Source organism: Trypanosoma brucei, chromosome 3, assembly GCF_000210295.1.
Source record: "Trypanosoma brucei gambiense DAL972 chromosome 3, complete sequence".
NCBI classification, from domain to species: domain Eukaryota; phylum Euglenozoa; class Kinetoplastea; order Trypanosomatida; family Trypanosomatidae; genus Trypanosoma; species Trypanosoma brucei.
The window spans coordinates 430,102-445,357 of NC_026736.1; the positions used below are offsets into that span (position 1 = coordinate 430,102).

The window sequence follows — 15,256 nt, forward strand, 5'->3', positions numbered from 1 at the left end:
TTACAGTCCATGCATTGCAAACACNTAGTGCTTTGGTGCAGGTCACGTGACGTCAGTGTCACGCGGGAGCTGTCAGTGCAGCGTGGGCATTTCCACACACGGTAATGCGCGCAACCGTTGCTGAACTCCAGGTATTGTCCACGAGTCATGATTGATTGAAGGGTGGCGTCGTCCCTGACACGGTGCATCGAGCCGTAGCAAGTTGGGCACATGGTGTCGATGATTTGATTCACAAGCACCGTTGAGCAGAGACCGAAGAATATGATGCCGATTAGGAGGTACGGAACTGAGGTCACGCCGTATGCAGCGGTTTTCGCAGCAAACCGCACTTTGTTTCGTGTGGGCAACGCCAGAAATCCCCTGTTCCACAGCGTGTGCATTTCCTGAGCTTGACGGGCGATGGCATACACAAGCTGTACCACGGCATAACTGGCTTTTCCCTCTCGTACGAGTGGTTGAAATATTTCCTTGACTGCTGCCTGGAGAAAGTGCTCTGCAAAATACTCCTCGATGGCAGGACTAGTCACGAGTTGGACGCTTGCCTCGCTCTGCGCAATCAACAGCAACAAGCCATTTCCACGCGGCTCTCCGATTCCCCAATCAAACAGTATGGAATTAGCAAAGGCTCTCGGCGTGGTATAACCAACTGTGGGAACAAGCACAACATACATGTCCACCTCACACAGAGATTGCATTTTGTCAATGGCCTGCTCGATCTCCATTCGGTCCTCGCTTGAAAGCAGGCCGCACAAATCACTCACACGCTTTTTCGCATAGCGAGGCACGAGTTCCCATGGCCGGTTGGACTTTCGGTAGTGAATCTCATCGAACGTTTGTATTTTCTCAAAAGAGGCGATAACTTCTTTGTTGTTGCGATGGCGACCTGCCTTAATGTCCGCAGCTAAGTCACGACTTTGTCCTAATTTTGCCAAAGGTGATAGAAGGTTGACACCAGCGCTACGTTGCGCCATGAGCAGCACCGGCCTGAACACCGCCGAACCTCCTCGCCCACCTGAAAAAAAGGCGATGTCGCTAAGAATGCGACGAGCAGGAGATGAGGACACTCGGAGAGGGGAGAAGTTAATCCGTGTCCGCTCCATGCAGCTAAATGTACTTAATAAAGTTTTTTTTTTTAATTTTGTAAAAAGGGAGACAAATGTGAGACAAATTGTGTTTGTTTTTTGTTTTTTGTTTTTTTTTTAAAGGGGAGAAGGGGAAAGCAGGTGCTTGTGCTCGGGGGAGGGTTGTGGCACCGCACGTGAGGCTACGGCATCATACAGAGATCAAACAGTTCAATTGGTTACTCATTGCATTGCCCATACATATCAAAGTCACGCACGCCATCATCGCATGTATGCTTTGCCAAGAAGATGTACGCAACAACAAGGTGTTCCCCATGTGGCTGGAAGAAATAAATAAATAAAGTTGCAATACGCAGCACATACTAACAACTTGCAAACAAGCAGTATCTGTGCTCGCAAGTGTTAGAAAACAAACAAAGCAAGCCGTAAGAGCTCATTCCCAACACCATCTTGCGACACGTCCATTGAGCCACATCAAACGCAACTGTGTGCACACACATATACACAAATACATATATTTATACTTATATATACGTATATGTATTCATTTCCTTGTGTAAACTGCACAACCACGATATCACTTCCCGTCAAAATCCTGAACATAAAGCGCCCAACCCCTCAAATGAAGGAGCAAACACAATTCTTGCCTCTCCCCCTTTTCCTCCAGACACCAGTTAATCCCCCATATTATATGAAATATTAAACACCACAATGATCTGGAGAAATAAAAAGGGAAAGACCAAATACAGAAAAGAAAGAAAGAAAGAGAGGGGGGGAAAAAAAGTAGAGACAGAGAAGAAAGAGGTACACCAAACGTACAGCAGCCATTTTTGGAAAACAAACCCACTCATTGTATCCGTTAAGAGTGCAGGTGTGGCACTGTCCTCGAAACGGTCACAAGATAAAGGTACGTTTAGCGGATAAGAAGCATAATTCACACGCAATAGAAGGGGGGAGGGGTAAACTACGCGAGTCGAAAAAAAAAAAATGGTACGACAACGAAGGGCATAAAAGAGAGAGAAAGAGAAATATCAGTGCACAAAAATTCGCTACCATTATACGGTTAGCACAACACAGAAGCAATAGAAGAGGGAAGAGGGAAAGTCACAGTGCTATTCCCTCATAAACTCCCCTCCTTTTCTTTCTTTTTTTTTTTAAAAAAAAACATTTTTTTCTTTTATTTTGCCTCCCACCCTTCTCCTATGGTTTTGGTCCCGTATGCACTGCCTGTCATAAGGGGAGGGGGACAAATCATTCCCCTTTTACGCCTCAACCTCCCAATTAGCGGCTACCACCACCCATTCCCGCTTCTTCGTTCATAATACACTCTCGAACGTCGCACACCCACATGCACATACACATCCCAGTAAAAAAAAAAAAAGAACAGAACGAAACAGAGGTTTGTATGAATAAAGCATGCACATGCACAGTCCTTTTTTTCCTCTCTTCCTCTCTCTCTGTTCAAATGGATGAACTACAGATGCTGAATAACCCTTCCCTTCCGTTCCCTTATATATATATATATATAGTCACGCATACGCAACCGATACGCTACAAATCATAATTACCTTCTTCATCTTGACGCTCACCAGATTGGAGGAATGCTGCCGCCCCCAACAGCGTCACTTGCGATCCCAATGATAACAGAAATGCACCGAGTGAACTGTGACCCGTGTGATAAAGCACAATGGAGAGAGAAGGTGCTGAAACGGCTAGGGCACCGCTAAGGAAGACGACAAATCCGTTTATTTCGCCATCGTCATCAAACGTACTTTCCGACCGCCAAAAAAACAAAAAGGGTAGTGGTGTAATAAACGACAGAAGTAATGAAAACAGCGGTAAGACGTTGCTACCTGCCACCACAGTACATGCAAGTATGGAAAGAACAACCGCAACCACAACCAGCGAGGCAGACAAAACTAATGGTAACAACGCAGCCATGATTTGTCCTACTATTTTTACGCCCCAACGAAGAAAAAAAAAATCCCCGCAATTTCGTTTTACCACAATGAGGGTACTTTTCTCTTATTCAAACTATTGCTGCACCCTTTTGGCACCTGTGCTGCTCACTCTGTTTACCCAAAACTTTTTTTTTTTACCTGCAAGACAAAAAGAAAAAAAAGATGTTTAATCCAGGTAAAAAAAAAAAAAATAATAATAATAATATAATATATAATATATAAAATACTCCTAGCGTAAATACCCACACGACACCGAAAGTGTGTTTGTGTGTGTGACGAGAAAGAAGAAGATTTAGAGTGAAAATGGGGTGAAAAATTGAAAGTGAAAAGTGAATGGTTGTGGAAGCAACAACAGGTTAAATTACCGAATGAATTTAATTACAGCTCAAAAGATGTGAATAGTGCTTCTCTCTGCAGCACTCAAAACTGCTCCCCAGTCCCTGTTGATGTTGGTTTACTGCGCTACATCTCAAGTGGAAGCATATGGAACATCAACAACAAAATAAAAAAAAAAAAGAAAGGCAACACATTCGATTTGTGTTAGGCAATGATGCGAGCAACTTCACATAATGAGGTGCTCCATGCAGTTGCACATGATGTTGTCTACCGAAAACAGACTGCAGAGGCACTACACAACAGAAAGATAAAAGGTGGCATCAAATACGCTAGACCAAAAATAAATAAATTAATTAATTCCATGCACTTGAGTCACTTTCAATCTGTCACCAGTGCATAGGGGGTTTCAAAATGTCAACGGATTGCCAAAACTTTTTCCTTCAAGGTAATAATATGAGCCAACCACCGCGCCAAAAGGCAAGAGGAGGAAGCATTCATTTTTTCCTCATACGTGTGTGGCACCGTATAGGACACCTTCTTGGCGCCGTACCCAACTTCCTGTGTAAAAAAAAAAAAAGACACTTAACCGAATATTATCAAGCGCGTAAACTGCGAAAGCAGCAACCGCCCCGGCAGCGGAATGGGTGGAAAGTTGGTTCCATCTTTTTTCACACGCCTCAGTAAACAATGACCGCAAGCACAAATAAACGAATTAGGGGCAGTATATCATTGGCTTACGCGTCAGTACAAAGTACATGCGGCTGCGGAATCCCTTCAGTACATGAACAGTGGTTCCAGTGCGTGTAAACCTCCACTCGTCGTTTATTGCACACCGAATCCGCCAGCAAATGCTGCATTCCACTGGCTTGGGCTCCAGCAGGAATAAATGGCAACACGATTGCAGAACCCTTCCACCTCCTCAACACGTCTCTCCTTTAGCTAATGCTACAACCTTTTCTCTAACCATCCGCACAAATGACATGCGCTCCTCCGTCGTCTGCAGCCTTTTCGCCGTCTTCGTTGCGCTGACGCACAATAGAAGTGGTCGTTGCTCACCTACTGATTGAATGGCATGTGCAATGGCACTAGAAAGTATATTCGTCAGCGGATGATCCCGTACGCCTAACAGATACTCACACGGAAGTGAAGGTAAATTACTAAGACTCTCACAACCCACACAAGGGCCGGCATCATGCGGGTCAAAGCGAAGCACTACACCAGGCACACATGTATCATCTTCCGTTACAAGGATCCAAACATAATCGGAGAAGCACTGCTGCGATATGTGCAACGTCGATGGTTCAGCTCCGTAAGTGAAGGAACACTGGCGAAACCATACGGGAGGTGGTCCTTCCATTGTGCGTGTCCAACAGTCAATATTCCTTTGCTCCGCGATGTTTATGTGAGAAGTGTGTCAGAGGTATAATTTTGGTAATTTTCCCTTCTTGTATGCTATTACTTCCCTTGCCTTCTGTCCCCTCCCTACCCTCAAGGGCCTTGGCAGGGTATAACAATAATGTGTATTCTACCCTTCAAATGCGAAACAATGCCAGGTGATGATTTCAATATGTGAAAAAGAAAAAAAAAAGCACATTTCTTAAAGAAACATCAAAAACATTTGCTTGAAATTCCGTTGAGTGGTAACAAAAACCAAGTGAGCACGCCAACGAAACGTAATGAAAAACAAGAGAAAGTGAGCATTACCGATAACAATCATAGCACCTCATGACACCGCTCGATGTGTCGGAGACCTCCGGCAAGATATCACCAACTCACGTCGAGTTATTGTGGCAGAAGTTAACAACTTTCTGCGAAACAACACACCCCAAAATATGGGGTCCACAGATATCTTGCCTCCTTTATCTCTAGCCAACAAAACTACGGCACATACAATCACACACACACATACACATGTACGGTTAGCTCATCTTCTCCTCCCCTCAAGTTTGTACTGCATCCCACACCCTTTCGCATGGTTTTTAATGCGTTGAAGCACGTGATCAATCATGAGAGATTCCACGGAACCGTTTGGAGACCGGTGCAGGAGTGTTGGGTTTTGCTCCTCTCCGTTCCAAAACACCAGCACCCGTTCCCGATAATTTTGCAGCATGTTGGCAACAACAGCGTCGCAACGGTAAAGTCCAAGATTCCTAAGTGCCTTGGCTTTGAGTTGTTCTTCCTCAGTTTCAAGTTTGAATGTGATGAGATATCGCGGGGCGGCACGGCTCGACCCATGCCACTCCTCACTAATGAGGTCAAGTATTTTGGGTACGTTGTTAAATTGAATAGTTAGCCCATCTCCGCCACTCATTTTATGGTGCGATAGGCGGCTTTCTGGGATGTAGTAATCCGATACAGCAGCAGCAGCCAAAAGCATCATCGGTGTTTGGCGTAAACATTCTGCCCTATGGCTAAGCGTCCCTGTGAGTAACGAGAAAAGATACAAATACTCTACTACTGTGTAATATGGTATTTCAAGGAAACGACTTTTATACTTGGTGTAAGCCTCTATGGCTGCACTGACGTCGCAAGACTTCTGTGGTGCATTCAACTCTGCAAAAAACTGCTCGGTGGTCATGTTGTCGATGAGACGGCGGAAGGGGAGCTGAGAATTCTTGCTTCGAAGAAGAATGCATGCCCAACCGCGAGCCAGTAGCTCTTCTACAAGCACAGCCCCGCGCCCACCAGAACTGAAATTAGTGACAAAACGTACGGCGTGTACCTCCAGTGGAACTGCCGTGCCACCACTCGTAATGAAAGCCACACCTTCACAACCGTCACGGTTGACGCGCTGAGCGAACTCAAGGGTTTTTGCCTCCCACTGATTGAGGTCGCTCCTTCCCTCTTCTGTCAGGTTTTCGGTAAAGAAGCGGCTCAGTCCCTCGGCACTCATAACGTGAAGATTTTTTAAAAAGAGCGGTATCTTCCACTTTTAGACGCTCTTATTTCCTCTTTATATATATATAAATATATTGATCAAGGTGGGGGACACTGCTGGCGCGCGGATTCTCCTTTTGCACCTTCCCTTCGTATCCCTCGAAATATTTCTGCAAAACGATGAGAAATGCAAGCACCTGAAATGAAACCACATATAATATATTGTTCAGTGGCAAAAGCACCCTTTTGGTGCTCTGAACGGTGGAGAGGGCAACAAACATATTTGGAGTGTGTGCGCAAAGGGGGAAGTTGAACAAAGAGAAGCACAAAATTGGAAACTTACAACTTCACGTCACGGAAAAACAGACGAAGCCGAAGTAATCTCCTCCTGCAACTCATCCATCTTCTCCTGTAGTTGCTGTCGTAACCGTAGTTTAGAACGCCAGAGCGGCATAACCGCAGCGTTAAATGTGGCACACCGCTTCTTCACCTCACCAGGTGAGTATGTAGCGACAACCCCAGACTTGTGATGAAATGGAACAAGCAAATCTCCCGGTTCGCTATCAGCGCCGTTGCTTGTACATCCGTCGCCGCCAGTTTGATCGCCCTCACATTCATCGTCACTCGAAGATGGGAAAAAGTCGTCCCTGCATGTCACGTAATTAAGCACGCTCTGTGCTTGGAGTGGAATTATACGTTGTAACTCGCACAACTGGCGGTCATGGAGGCTGGCGCAGATCACTTCGCTACTGTTATTCCTCTCACCATTAGCCACAGTAGATTTCTCATTTTCGCTAACATCAGCCGTTCCCTGCACCTCTTTTGAGCCGTTTTCTACGCCTGAATTTTCCGCCTCTTCATTAGCAGCGGTTTGACACATATCTGTCTGTGAAGTGGTGGAATGAAGAGGTAGTGCAGTGCAGTGCTGAACAACAAGCTGCGCAAACTGCACAGAAATGTTGTAGTGCCGTTGCTCAAGCTCCTGAAGTTCATCGATCCACACGCAAAGGAACCGGCAAGCATCGTCCGTCGAATCTCTACACAAGCATTGCAGTTCCCGAAACGACAAGCTGACGCACCGAAAGGCTGCTATAATGCTGTTGTTAACTGCCGTTTCAAAGTCTGAGGCACTTAAGGCGCCACCCAATGCACAGTGAAACTTTGCATCCCACAGTCTATACGTTTCGCAGCGAGTGTGTTGCAGCTGCAGAGCCTTTGAAAGCAACTCGGCACCCGTAGACATCAAAACGGCGAAATTTCTAAAATTCAGAAGTGGAAAAGGCGCGGGGATCAAAGGTTGAACTATCAGTAGTTTTTTTTCCCCTCCCTCCTTCTCAGTCCCCTCGCGTCCTTAGTCCAGCGCCCACGGCTACTTCAAAGATGAAGGGGAAAAAACAAAGAGGAGGAGTGGTTGGTTAACAGAAAGGTAAAGTTGGTACCTAATGGGTAAATATAGTGCCGGCATGCTCCACAGTAATAATGGCATGTTGCCAAATAAGAAAAAAGTAGTCAAAACTCACCACTACATGGCACACGTAAACGAAGGGAAGGTAGTATACATGCATGGCACATCAAGGTGCAACAATTTGATCCCTTTCCTTCTTTTCTTTTATTTTCATTTTTGACTGTTCAGACACCGCACTAGAAGCCAACAAAAACAAAAAAGGATTTCTGCCGCCTCACCCTACTGAAATCCAGCAACAGATGTTTTACAAAGAGAGACATGCAATTTTTTTTTCTGTATGCCCCACAAACACACATATATATATATATATATATATATATATATACGCCAAAAGAATGTCCAAAGATCAGTCACAATGCAATGACGCGACAAAACGGAAAAAAAGGAAAGGAAAGTGAAATCGGGTTGAAATCTAAAGAGTAAAATGAAGGGAATACGTCATGGGGTAAATATCGCCGTCAAATCCTTCAACTGAAGACCCAGCGCAGAACACAAAGGCGAACACACAATGACAAGACGGAATTCTTAAATAAATAAAAGAGAAAAAAAAAAGGACATCAAACCTTCACTCCTGATTCATATGCCTCGTCTCCCCCCCCCCCTCCAAAAAAAAAAAACCTCCTCACCCTTCCGAGAATAAACAGATAAATCCTCCTTCGGATCGTCACCAATTACAAGATGCCATTACTCATCCACTCTAGTTGTGCCTTTACATCATCACATACAATTGGCACATATCCGCGTCCTCCCCCCGCATGCTTGAGGTAATGTTCACCGAGTGCAAAGCCTAGAGCCACGCGGGCCTGATCGGTTAGGTCGCTGTTGTTTAACTTTCGAGCCGCCCTAAAGTTAGCACGATAACTCATGAGAGCCTTTTCATGATCACCGCTACTGTCGTACGCCTGACCTAGTTGCATCGTTGCTCGGTAAACGCCCTCTATATCAGCTGCCTTCTCAGAGAGTTCCAATGCGCATTGCAAGGAATGTACAGCTTCGTCTGTCATATTCATGCGCTCCTGCATGCTCGCAACACACAAAGAGGCCCGCTTCTCACGCTCAACAAGGTTCGCCGCCCTCGCAACTTCAAAGAACCGTTTCTGGTATTCTAGTGCCCTCCGGAAGTCACCCATGCTTTCGTAAATGTTGCCAAGTGCGTGCAATGAGTCGGCCTCATCCTTCGCACTCTTAACACGTTGCGACATATCCAGCGCCCGCTCAAGGAAACTGATAGCTTCCTTTGGATTTGTATCCTTCAACTCCGCACTAAGACTCAAGTAAGTACGTATCAGGCGATAATTGGCCTCTACCGCCGTCTCAACGTCATTTAGTGCCATGGCAAGGTGGTACACCTCTTCGAATAAAGCAATTGCCTTCCTGAGTTGCTTGTGCCTCTCAAAGAACGCACCAAACGACAAACGCACCTCCTGCTCAAGTGGGCGGTCCAGCGATTCCATCGCAATGCGAAGCGCCACGTCATAATGCCACGCGGCCTCGTCACAATCCCGCTCACTTTCGAAATAATCCGCAAGCAATTGGCAACGCTCGCATACATCACGAAACTCACTCTGTCTCCTTAACACCTCCACAGCGGCCAGTTGACTCTTCACCCACACTAATTTTTCGTCAGGAATTGTGAAGAGGGTCTGTGCGAGTTGATCAACGCACACCGGATCCCTGTGTGAAAGGTGAAAGAGATGAATAAATGTGTTTACACATCCCTCTGCTAATGCATCAACGCACAGATGAAAACGGACCGAGTCCTTTTCACTTTGTGCCACCACAACCGATGCGCAGTTAACGCCCCCGGCAGCGGTGGAAAATCCATCTTTGATGGAGGAGGTTGTGTTATCGGGCTGACCGTGTCGGGTTGTTCCAATACCAAAGGATGACACCACAAGTGCATCGCGCTGCTGCTGCGAAATAAGTGAATCTCTCTGCAACCTTGTACGTGTTATCAACTTACCTGATCCGGGTTGGGACGGTTTCACTGGTACCAGGGCCATGTGATTCGAGTCGGGTTTTGCACCCTTACACGCTGACTTTTCGGGCGAGGGAATGGGGGGAGTTAACTCTTTTAGTGTTACAGTTTTCGTTTTCACAGGCCCAACACTAGCCATTTCGACAGCAGGTCACACACACAATCAACCAAGGTGATATTCTAATATTTAAAGAAATGTGGTGGATTCTACTGTTCGTGTGCTCTCTCTTTTTCGAATATCTTGTTAACTTCTACTAGTTGCAAGTAACTAGGGAGTTACGCAGCTCCTGTATTCCGTTACCCGTTTGGGGGGGAACAGCAAACGTGAATTTTTACAGTACACGCGTCAGTGGTTTCAGGCTGTGGGAGTAAGAGTAAGCAACAAGGAAAATTGTAAGGAGTAACACAAATAGCTTGGGCGGGTTGGAAGAATCGGGCGATGAGTTACACGTAACATATAGGTCGTCGGATCATTGAGGAAACACAGTTTCTCTGCAATCAGGTAGTTTACAGCAGTGCACCACCCATCACCACACCTAAGGCGGAATGCAGGGTTCCCCAACAAAAATGGCATACACACACTCGCACACAACGAAAAGGCAGAGAAAAATAAAGAAGATAAACATAGCAGCGGGCGAACCTCAACAAAATAAAGCGGAACATACTTCTGAACAACATCCGGGGATATTCCATCAGTCGCTTCTCCAACATCAACTACAGATCGCAGCACTGGGCGCAACCCATGCACAGCGTAATGTCCTGTAACTTGTCGAATTGACGCGCTGGTACATCCAAACAGCAGCTAAGTGAGGGCACATGTCTGGCGGGGACAACCCGATAACCACAAATATAGATGTGAACGGACAAGCACTAATACTGTCGTGTCTTGCACAGGGCACCCGTGCACACCACAGCGCGAAGAAGAAAACAAAGCGAAACATGCAGGCCACTGAACCCCAACCATGTCATTGGCGAGCAGCAGACGATCCTGGGTAACCTTCGTCTGACTTGTTGGGCATAGCAGCCTCTGCCGCCTCCTCCCGAAATCGTTTGCGCAAAGTTTGCATACTTGCTATACCATTTGGAGTAACGGTATTCGCTAGACCTAACAAAGCCGAGCATCGAACGGTAAAACCCTCATCGCCATAACCTTCAAGAACACCACCTCGCGAGGTGGCAAGAGGTGGTGGATCCGTTGGTAAATCTGGAAGTCGCCCTCCTCTATCCCAGTTCCTGTTTGTTAAGCGATACAAGAGGACTCTGATGTAGTGCCTTTCATATGCCGTGGCTTCGATGCGGAGTTTCATTAATGCCGCTATATCCTCTGCCTCTCCCTTTTGTTTCCGCTCTGGAAACTCATTTTTGATGCCTTGTGAGGCACCGCCGGTATTAGATTGTTTGGGACAGTACTCGACGAAGCAAATGCCTCTACTGCTGCCATTAGCTGGGTTGGTGTAAAGACGAACCGTCAGTGGGGCAATGTTTGACGGATGAATTTCCGTCAGATACTTCCGTACCTGCCCCTCTGTGACGTACCATGGGAAACCGGAAAGAATGAGTACATCGGCTGTACCACGGCATGCCGACGTGTGCTCTATCAACCGCGGCTTCTCATCCATATGGTGTAGCGGTAGAGCACCACTGACGCAATTTCACCAATGTCGCTTCTACCTGTAATTTGCGTCCGACATCACAGGGGTGAAAGTTTGATTAGAATAGACAAAGTACGAGAAGGATTTAAAAAAAAAAACAAGAATGGTTGCAGTGTGAGTAATCTCGAAGAGGGCAAAAGGCACATGGAACTTTTTCAAAATGTTTTGGACTAGCAACCAAACCTACCGCACGTTGCGCAGATAGCCACGCACCCTTTCACCATCTCTGTGGAAAGTCAGTTAATCAACTGCCTGGGGCTTAGTTTAGGTGTGTAAAGTTGTGAAGAGTTTGACGGTACCTTAAACCATGGCGACCGCAAATCACAGATGCATCTCTCCCTCCAGTACTCAGAGCCTCTACTCACATAAAGTTGTACACGGTTATGCCCACCTGAGTTACCGACTAGGCAAATCCGCGATGCAGTGAGATATGACATCCCTAACATCTTCTGGGAGTTCCAGTAGTCCGCTACTACTTTGCCCCAGCAATTTCTCAAGGTGGGCTTTGGTGAATCCATCCATTGCATGGTCATGTAATACCTTTAAGCAGCCCTCTTTCAGTCCTCGTTCCTCGCACCAGTGATTACAATCGCAGAGTAGCCTCATTACGCACCTCGCACAACCATAATCACGAAGGGATTCATATTGAAGGAGCGGCAAAATAATCCTTTCAATCGCTCCCACATCTTTCCTCACGCGCGAAGCGACTGATGAGTCAGACCCCGGCTGTTCCATTATTTTTTCAACGCGATAAAGACCAACGGCAAGACTGCTTGCCAGTAGCGGTGTCATGTAACGCGATTGCCCTGATGATGACGAAGGCAAAGAGGCTTTCAACGCCGATAGGATGGCTGTAAGTAGTTCGCTGTGAACTTCAAGGAATGCACTGCTAATGAAGAGATTAATTAATGTAGGGAGGGCCAACTCGGGACCCTCTTTGGTCAACTGTTTTTCCAGCGTGCAAACGTGTAGCCGTCGCAGCATCTCCCATTGTTGCAGTGGAGGTTCCGCTACCGGTGCAACACTTTCGTCAACATGATCACCACCGTTATTACTATAATCGCTACCATCATTTTCCACTACCGCTGAATACTCTGGGGAGCGTTTCATGCGCAACTCATCACTCTCAAAGAATGCGGCCACGGGCTCGTTTGGTTGTTCCAAATAGCAACGCCACAAATCAGCACAGAGAGCATCATTGAGGGAATCGCGAACGTAGCTGGGTACAATGGGGCTGTGAACCCTAGTGAGCAGTCGGAGTAACTGGTTCAGGTCCGAGGTTTGCAGCGTTGACACACGAAGTATTAATTGATCCCATGCCTTTTCATCTGGTATTTGCCCATCCGGCCATCGATTAAGCGTATGCACAACACCTACAAACGTTGGCACTGCGGCCTCACGATCCGACCAGCTGGCAACCGACTGTGCGATGTCGTCAAGAATTCGTCCCACGGCACACTCCCCCCCGATCAACTCGGTCAGTAACCGAAAGGGGCGCGACATTTCCCGCTCCCATTCTTTTTCAGATGTTGTTTCACCAACGGCAGGGGTGTTGGAAGGGGAGATTGTTGATGGGAGCGTGGTAAACATTTGATCTAGTAGCGCACGGAACTCGCTTCTGCTCTGGTGTTGAAGTGTGCTTTGCATGGGAAATGTATCAGATAGCGCCAATACATCTTTCCACTCCGTCACCTGAGTGGCCAGAGACCACAGCGCCCCGTATTCAGCTGAGGAAAGGGAATGCATTGGGGTTTCCAGTACGGAGGCTAGAAACACGGTTTCAAATTTTTTCTTTTCATTATTAAGTTCCAGCGGAAAACGTTGAACAGCCTGCAGCGTCTGACGGAGCCCTCCAAATGACTGGGGTGCAAGTGGCCGACGGGCCTTTTGAGTAAGCAGCTCAAGCATAGTACGATGGTCTACGTAATTTAGTAAGGCATATCGTTGAATAAGTTTGGAATTAAAGGGCGTGAAGTGCTCGTAGTGCCGTCCAAAATGCTTGAGAAGGGCAAACTCTGTCAGCCCGTTCATTGGCCGCACCACGCGGAATGCGAGGGTATCCATCAACGCCTGCGAGCAGTCCAAAAGGAATAAAAAAAAATGGGGAGCGTAAAAATGCAACTGATTCAACATCCAGAAAGAGAAACATAAGCAACCGCAAAGAGTAAAGAGTAAAGAGTAAAGAGGGGAACAAAGAAGGCCTCAACAAGAAATTTACACTCAAATGTGGTGTTATGGGCCCGATAAATCATATACGGTACCCTCCGCGAGGTCGCACATAACACCCGCACCACTCGCATAGTGAAGTCAAATAGGGAGTATGCATACAACTACAAGAACAAAAAAATGGCAAGGTATTCCGCATGAATGTGCAGTTGGGCTAAATGCGAAGTGTAAACCACCCGCAGCTAGCACGCATATAACCGCAAGATATACCGAGCGAACAAGCACACACAACAGACACTGCGGGGCACCTAGTGGTAGAGAATCTTCCTTCACCACTATGTAATGTATCCCACTTATCCGTTGTAGCATTATGCCTTTAATGCAGAGGTAAACAGACCTGTCACTTAACAGGCCTCTTGCATCAATGTAAACAAAATAACATACATGTGGACATAAGTACGTAGGTGCACAAATGTCGCACAAGCGGATCTAGTTACACGTCACGTAGGATAATAGGAAAAAAAAAATGAAATACAAAATCTTAAAGGAAAAGGCTTGTCTAATGCAGCTACGTCTGGACGTTTCTGTGGCAAAGCAACCCACATCTAAGAAGGAAAACAAGCACAATATGCCAATACAGGAAATCAGGTGAAATTTTTCTAATAACTATTTTTCACTGGGTGCTGAGGCCCGTCTTGAGTCCGACACATTGCTACTACTCCGGAGTCGTTTTACTGCTCCCCCACGGCTACTAACCACGCTTTGATTCTTATCCTTCATTGAAAGCCGCCGTGTTTGGGTGTCTGGCAGTGTTGTAGATGTGTCATTACGCAGAGCGGCAGAGGCAGAGGCAGAGGCTGCTGCACAAACGGCATTGGAAGACTGTGACGAGGTGGAAGGGCGGAGTGGGGGCATGTTACCAATCTGTAAAAAGGCTCCCAAAGAAGCGCCAGTAGCCGACACCCTCAGTGCCTCATTTATTTGTTGCAGTGATCCAGCCACCTCATCGTTCATTTCAAGGTCGGTGAAAATGTCCTTACTGCTCTCAACCGCCGCACGACAGGCATTTTGCAGAGCATGACGAAATGGCAACACATCAGCGGGTGTCGGTAACTTTGTAGTCATTGAAATACTATCTTCGTATAGACGCTGTTCGCACTCGAGCTCGTCATCTAAAATCATCTGTTCCCTCACATACGCTGACAGGGTCTCCTGTAGTTGTGATTTGAGTCGCTCCTGCACACCCTCTAAAGAAGCGCGACGGCGTTTCTGAAGTGAATGAACTGCGGCAACATGTTTCTGCGTCATTGCCACAATGTTTTGTCCGAGGGAAGCAAAGTTCTCGTTGATACGTACAACGCAACGCGCCATGTCATCCTCGTACTGCCGTGTGGACACACCAAATGTACTTCCCCTCTTCCTCCCCTCACTTCCCTCTTCTGTGTTGCCCTTAGATCCCTCGTCACGGCATTCATCGTCACCCTCCTCCACCTGTCCCATCAGCGTGTCGAGTCTCCATTGCTCAAGCCGCTGAAACACCGCCTCCGTACCACGTTTTGCGGTGTTGTGGGCGTCACGCACTGCATCCTGCACAACCAACTGGAGTGTGCCAACCTGGGAGTCAAACTTCAGAAGGGCCTCGTGGTACACCTGTTTAAAGCGGACCAACTCTTCCTCCTTCTCCTCTATCATCGCCTTCAGTACACTGGTTTGCGAATCAGTGATATGTTGGAGACCTT

The 15,256-nt window shown here is 46.8% G+C and overlaps 9 protein-coding genes across 9 annotated transcripts; all 9 read right to left on the reverse strand.

Moving 5' to 3' along the window:
- Positions 1-2: 2 nt before the first annotated feature.
- TbgDal_III1870 (hypothetical protein, conserved, (fragment)) lies at positions 3-1,100 on the reverse strand (the record flags this gene model as incomplete). The annotated part of the gene is made up of 1 exon (XM_011773839.1): positions 3-1,100. A coding segment is annotated over one exon (1,098 nt), but the record flags the coding sequence as incomplete, so codon positions are not given.
- A 1,533-nt stretch (positions 1,101-2,633) lies between these two features.
- On the reverse strand, positions 2,634-3,107 carry TbgDal_III1875 (hypothetical protein, unlikely; the record flags this gene model as incomplete). Its single annotated transcript, XM_011773840.1, has 1 exon — positions 2,634-3,107. A coding segment is annotated over one exon (474 nt), but the record flags the coding sequence as incomplete, so codon positions are not given.
- A 1,191-nt stretch (positions 3,108-4,298) lies between these two features.
- Positions 4,299-4,736, reverse strand: TbgDal_III1880 (hypothetical protein, conserved; the record flags this gene model as incomplete). Its single annotated transcript, XM_011773841.1, has 1 exon — positions 4,299-4,736. The coding sequence occupies one exon, from the start codon at positions 4,734-4,736 to the stop codon at positions 4,299-4,301; it is 438 nt and encodes a 145-aa protein (XP_011772143.1).
- Positions 4,737-5,303: 567 nt separating this feature from the next.
- On the reverse strand, positions 5,304-6,272 carry TbgDal_III1890 (hypothetical protein, conserved; the record flags this gene model as incomplete). The annotated part of the gene is made up of 1 exon (XM_011773842.1): positions 5,304-6,272. One exon carries the CDS (start codon positions 6,270-6,272, stop codon positions 5,304-5,306), a length of 969 nt encoding a protein of 322 aa, XP_011772144.1.
- Positions 6,273-6,608: 336 nt separating this feature from the next.
- On the reverse strand, positions 6,609-7,499 carry TbgDal_III1900 (hypothetical protein, conserved; the record flags this gene model as incomplete). The annotated part of the gene is made up of 1 exon (XM_011773843.1): positions 6,609-7,499. The coding sequence occupies one exon, from the start codon at positions 7,497-7,499 to the stop codon at positions 6,609-6,611; it is 891 nt and encodes a 296-aa protein (XP_011772145.1).
- An 893-nt stretch (positions 7,500-8,392) lies between these two features.
- TbgDal_III1910 (hypothetical protein, conserved) lies at positions 8,393-9,838 on the reverse strand (the record flags this gene model as incomplete). Its single annotated transcript, XM_011773844.1, has 1 exon — positions 8,393-9,838. The coding sequence occupies one exon, from the start codon at positions 9,836-9,838 to the stop codon at positions 8,393-8,395; it is 1,446 nt and encodes a 481-aa protein (XP_011772146.1).
- An 826-nt stretch (positions 9,839-10,664) lies between these two features.
- Positions 10,665-11,318, reverse strand: TbgDal_III1920 (hypothetical protein, conserved; the record flags this gene model as incomplete). The annotated part of the gene is made up of 1 exon (XM_011773845.1): positions 10,665-11,318. One exon carries the CDS (start codon positions 11,316-11,318, stop codon positions 10,665-10,667), a length of 654 nt encoding a protein of 217 aa, XP_011772147.1.
- Positions 11,319-11,747: 429 nt separating this feature from the next.
- TbgDal_III1930 (hypothetical protein, conserved) lies at positions 11,748-13,484 on the reverse strand (the record flags this gene model as incomplete). Its single annotated transcript, XM_011773846.1, has 1 exon — positions 11,748-13,484. One exon carries the CDS (start codon positions 13,482-13,484, stop codon positions 11,748-11,750), a length of 1,737 nt encoding a protein of 578 aa, XP_011772148.1.
- A 699-nt stretch (positions 13,485-14,183) lies between these two features.
- On the reverse strand, positions 14,184-15,209 carry TbgDal_III1940 (kinesin, putative; the record flags this gene model as incomplete). Its single annotated transcript, XM_011773847.1, has 1 exon — positions 14,184-15,209. The coding sequence occupies one exon, from the start codon at positions 15,207-15,209 to the stop codon at positions 14,184-14,186; it is 1,026 nt and encodes a 341-aa protein (XP_011772149.1).
- Between the last annotated feature and the right edge of the window lie 47 nt (positions 15,210-15,256).